Genomic DNA, 4,214 nt, shown 5'->3' on the forward strand with positions numbered 1-4,214 from the left:
CATTACTCCTGAGCCCAAGGTTGAAACCAACGATGAAGATGATGAAAAAAGTGAGACCGATCTTGATCCGGACTCATCAGATTACTGGGAGCCATTCATTCAACCGGGAGCAGCCGAGAGCCTTCCCCGTTGTTATCTGCGCAAATAGTTCAACAGTTCAATAGTTTAGTTATGTGTAAATAAATTGTTACTTTGCGATCAAAAGCTCTATTTGTCTTGTTGTTTGTGTTATTTTGTAGAACGAAAACATTATTCAGATGTTTGGGATGTCACAAAAGCGAAAAATAGCTGTGTTAAAATCAAAGTTATGTTTGAAATGTATGCTTATACAAAAAGCTCAATTTCTCTGTTTTTTCATCAGAAATTGGAAAATTGCTCAAACTAAGCCAGGGTTCACTAAATCTGGACCTCGATGCCATCAATCCTGTCGTGTTTTCTATGTCTCTCTCCCCTAACACACCTGAATCAAATGATTATGTAATCAGCAACCTCTCCAGAAGCCTGATAATGATCCTGATTATATGATTCAGGTGTGTTGGAGGAAGGAGACATGGAAAACACGACAGGAAAAGTGGCTCCGAGGTCCGGATTTAGTAAACCCTGAACTAAGCTGTTTTCTAATGCTGATTTCTAAAGAATAGAAAAAGATATGAACTTTTTTTTCTTCTGAAAGAAGAGAGTCTAAGCTTTCCTTTGGTGGGTTCCATGTTTATATACAAATAGAACAGAACTTTCTGTGGGCCTTGCAAAATCAGTAAAAATCCAGTAAATCAGCTGGGAGCGTAGGGCCTTGCTCCGGTGAAAATGGCTGGGAGTGAAATGGTATGAAAATGTTCGGGCACGCTTGGCAATTTTCAACATTTTTCTTTATACTTTACGGATCAGCAATTCCATATAATTAGACCAACAGTAATGTTTGAAAAGTGAAAAATAGTTTACAAGAGTGCAATAATTATTCAAATTATAGACCACAAGTGCATAAATTTGAAGAACCAACAGAAAAATTTAAAAAATCAATACTCGGTAGATCCGCTTTTGCAAAGAAAAAAACAGCTCCTAAAATGCTCTTATAGCTGCCAAAGAATGAGAGTTTTGATGCTGGTTGATAGTATCATTCTTCTTTACAAAACATCTCCAGTTCAGTCAAGTTTGATGGTTTCAGAGTATAGACTGCCTGCTTTAAATCACACCATGAGTTTTGTTTTCCTGTACATGAAAGACTTTTTAGATTCTGAGCAGTGTTCAAGGATGTTGTCTTGTTGAAGTATCCAGCCCTGGATTTTCTCAAGAATCTTCTGATACTGTCTATAATCCATCTAACCTTAAACTTAAACAAGATAGTCAGTAACCTGCACTGGCCACACAGTTCCACAGTATGATGGAACCACCACCAAATTGTACTGTGAGTAGCAATTGTTTGTCTTAATAGCTGAACAATGCACAATTACACTATCTACAGCAACGTCATGTTTTAAGGTCTTTGGAGCTGGTCTGTGGGTTGAGTTTGACCCTTCTCACCTTTCTTTTCCTTTGTTTTTTTTTTTTTGTTTGTTTTTTGTTTTTGTAGTTTTCAAATTTATTCAAAAATACAGAGGAAAAAGCATTCAAAATTCATTTTCTTCATTGTATATCAAACAAGTGAGTCGTCGTCATTCGGTTCTCTCTGGTGGACTCTGCTGATTGTTTTCATCGGTGTCCAATTTCTCGTCGTTTTCCAGGGTCTGTTGTGGTTTCTGTATGGTACTGAGGAGTACATGGAACTGTTTCTTCCGTAGTTCCAGCTTTGCATCCACATTCTCTTTGATTTTGGACAACTGCTGGAGTTCTTTGTCCAGTGCTTCCAATTGTTTGAGTGTTTCATGACGATTAGGGTGATGCTGAATAACCTTTGCAAGAGCGTCATATTCTTGGCGGTTCTTTCTTACTCTTTTTGCTCTCTGGATTTCTTTTTTGCATTCTGCTATCTTCTCATGAGCTGAAGTTATATTTTGTTTTATATTAGAGTAGATTTTCTCATAATTCTCCATTTCTCTCATATTCATATCGTAGACCATCTGGGTCTTTCCCAGTGAGAATTCACATTGAGCCAATGTACCTAGCTTCCTCTGATACTGTGTGAAACTTTCGTCCAGAGTCCAGGCGAGTTGCACCACTTGGTAAAGGTTTTTAACAACAAATTGATTCTTTGATCATCCCCAGCTCCGTCGCCATCGATAAGAAGACTGTTTCGAATGACTTCATCATCTGTTACAGACCCCATCATGCCTTGTGTTTGCAAATATTCTTCTTCATCTTTCTTTGCCTTCGTTATCTGACAGTTTTCCTGTCCTGGCACAGTCTTAACTACAACTGAGCCCTTGGTCTTCCATTTTCTCACTATGTTAATTTACAGTTGAAACTGACAGCTGAAATATTTGAGCTAGCTTTTTGTATCCTTCCCCTAAACCAGATGTTGTCCAGTCTTTGTTTTCAGGTCAGTTGAGAGTTGTTTTGAAGATTGCATGATGCTACACTTTAGAGAAGATGTCAAATGGCTACCTTAAATCCCCTTATTAATGAGTTGCTTCACATGTGTAAGGAGGTTAAGGGTGAATGAGCTTCCCAAACAAAATTTGTTTTCCAATAACTACTGCTAAAGGTATTGAAATTGAGAAACAACAATGGTGCGCCCAAATTTATGCACCTGGGTTCTTTTGTTTAAATAATTCTTGCGCACTTTCCCAAACTCCTATAAACTTCTTTTCATGTCTTAAATATAAATGTGTTTGTCTGCTATATGGTATGTTTAACTTCACTATCAGATCCCTATCACTATCTGATAGTGAAGATTTTAGAAAGGGAAATGATTTATAGGGGAAAATCATGAAAATAATAGGTATGGGGAAATTTTTCATAGCACTGTATTTGAATACTCAAAATACCAAAGGCTCCGGTCAGGCGGAAGACTGAAATCTTGACTACATAAAAGTGTTTGTTTCTTAAGAGATGTTTTTTTTTTAGTGGAATATTCTAAGGTCAAACAATAATTAATTTTGGAACGTTGGACATTTTATATCCCTAGAGAAGAGCTTAGAGTTCAATTTTCGACTAATGTTCAATCTTATTCATAACAGCAATTAAAAGTTTGTGGGTAATTAAGGTAATTTTGTCTGTGACGTCAGAGCTTTGGTCTGTTACAAAAAACATTGATCCCTATTTATTGTCAATGATTCCAACCCCCCCCCCCCCAAAAAAAACAAAAAACATTGATCCCTATTTATTGTCAATGTTTTTTTTTGGGGGGGGGGTTTGAATTAAATTAAAAAAAAAAAACTTTAGGATGATCAAGCATAATAAACATTCTGTTGATTTAACATATCTATTTAAAACACGTTAAAAAAAAAAAAGTTCATGTAGCAACAAGATTATTAGACTAACATGGGCCCAATAATCACAGGCACACTTGCATTACTCGATGAAACCAAATGTCCTTCAAAACTTCTTCTCATCTCTTATCATTTGACTTTAACAAATGTGTAATTGTGTGCAAAACACACTCTATTGCTCAATATTTCCCAATTACAATGCTCCAGAAAAGGCAGGTTTAACTTGCTCACAAATTGTGTTGATTGGTCACATGATGCAGATCTTTATTATCTGCGATGGACAACTTTTTCCTAGAGTATGCGGATGTGTGTCCCTGCAAAACTAAAATTTAATTTAAAGCTTTGAAGTAAGGAAAGGGAAAGAGTGATCTGAATTTGAATGTTTAGACTTGAATGTGAAAAAATGTACTGGATTGAAGTCATGATATTTATTTCAATTCCGTTACAAACTAGTCAAGTTTTATTCCAAATCATACCATTTATATTCAGGTTTTCAGTCCCAGGTATTGAAATTTCAAAACCTCCTTTTCAAATTATGTATTTCACGTTTTTTTTTTTTTTTTTTTTAATTAAACGAATCAAGTTACGCACTTGAGATTAACTTTCTTATGGCACAAATTTGAGCAGATAATGAAACAAAGTTGTCAACTCACTGTCACACAAACCCAAATGAGGACCAGCAACAGATTACAATAGTACAAATGCGCCTTCTACTGGATCTAGTGAGACATTGCCTCTTCTTCCCCTGAAGCACATGCAACCGATAATTACATTACAGTACTTGTAGATTCTTCTGGACTAAAATTCCAGAATGATAAAAAATAAAATAAAAAATCTTCTGTTGTTAGG

The 4,214-nt window shown here is 35.9% G+C and overlaps 1 protein-coding gene across 1 annotated transcript; it reads right to left on the bottom strand.

Moving 5' to 3' along the window:
* Positions 1–1,649: 1,649 nt before the first annotated feature.
* Positions 1,650–2,278, bottom strand: LOC130914499 (THO complex subunit 7 homolog). Its single transcript, XM_057833744.1, is given in 2 exon segments — positions 1,650–2,140; positions 2,143–2,278. Coding segments are annotated over 2 exon segments (612 nt in total). The 5' UTR covers positions 2,264–2,278.
* Between the last annotated feature and the right edge of the window lie 1,936 nt (positions 2,279–4,214).

Source organism: Corythoichthys intestinalis, chromosome 4 (genome assembly GCF_030265065.1).
Source record: "Corythoichthys intestinalis isolate RoL2023-P3 chromosome 4, ASM3026506v1, whole genome shotgun sequence".
In the NCBI taxonomy this organism is placed as follows: Eukaryota; Metazoa; Chordata; class Actinopteri; order Syngnathiformes; family Syngnathidae; genus Corythoichthys; species Corythoichthys intestinalis.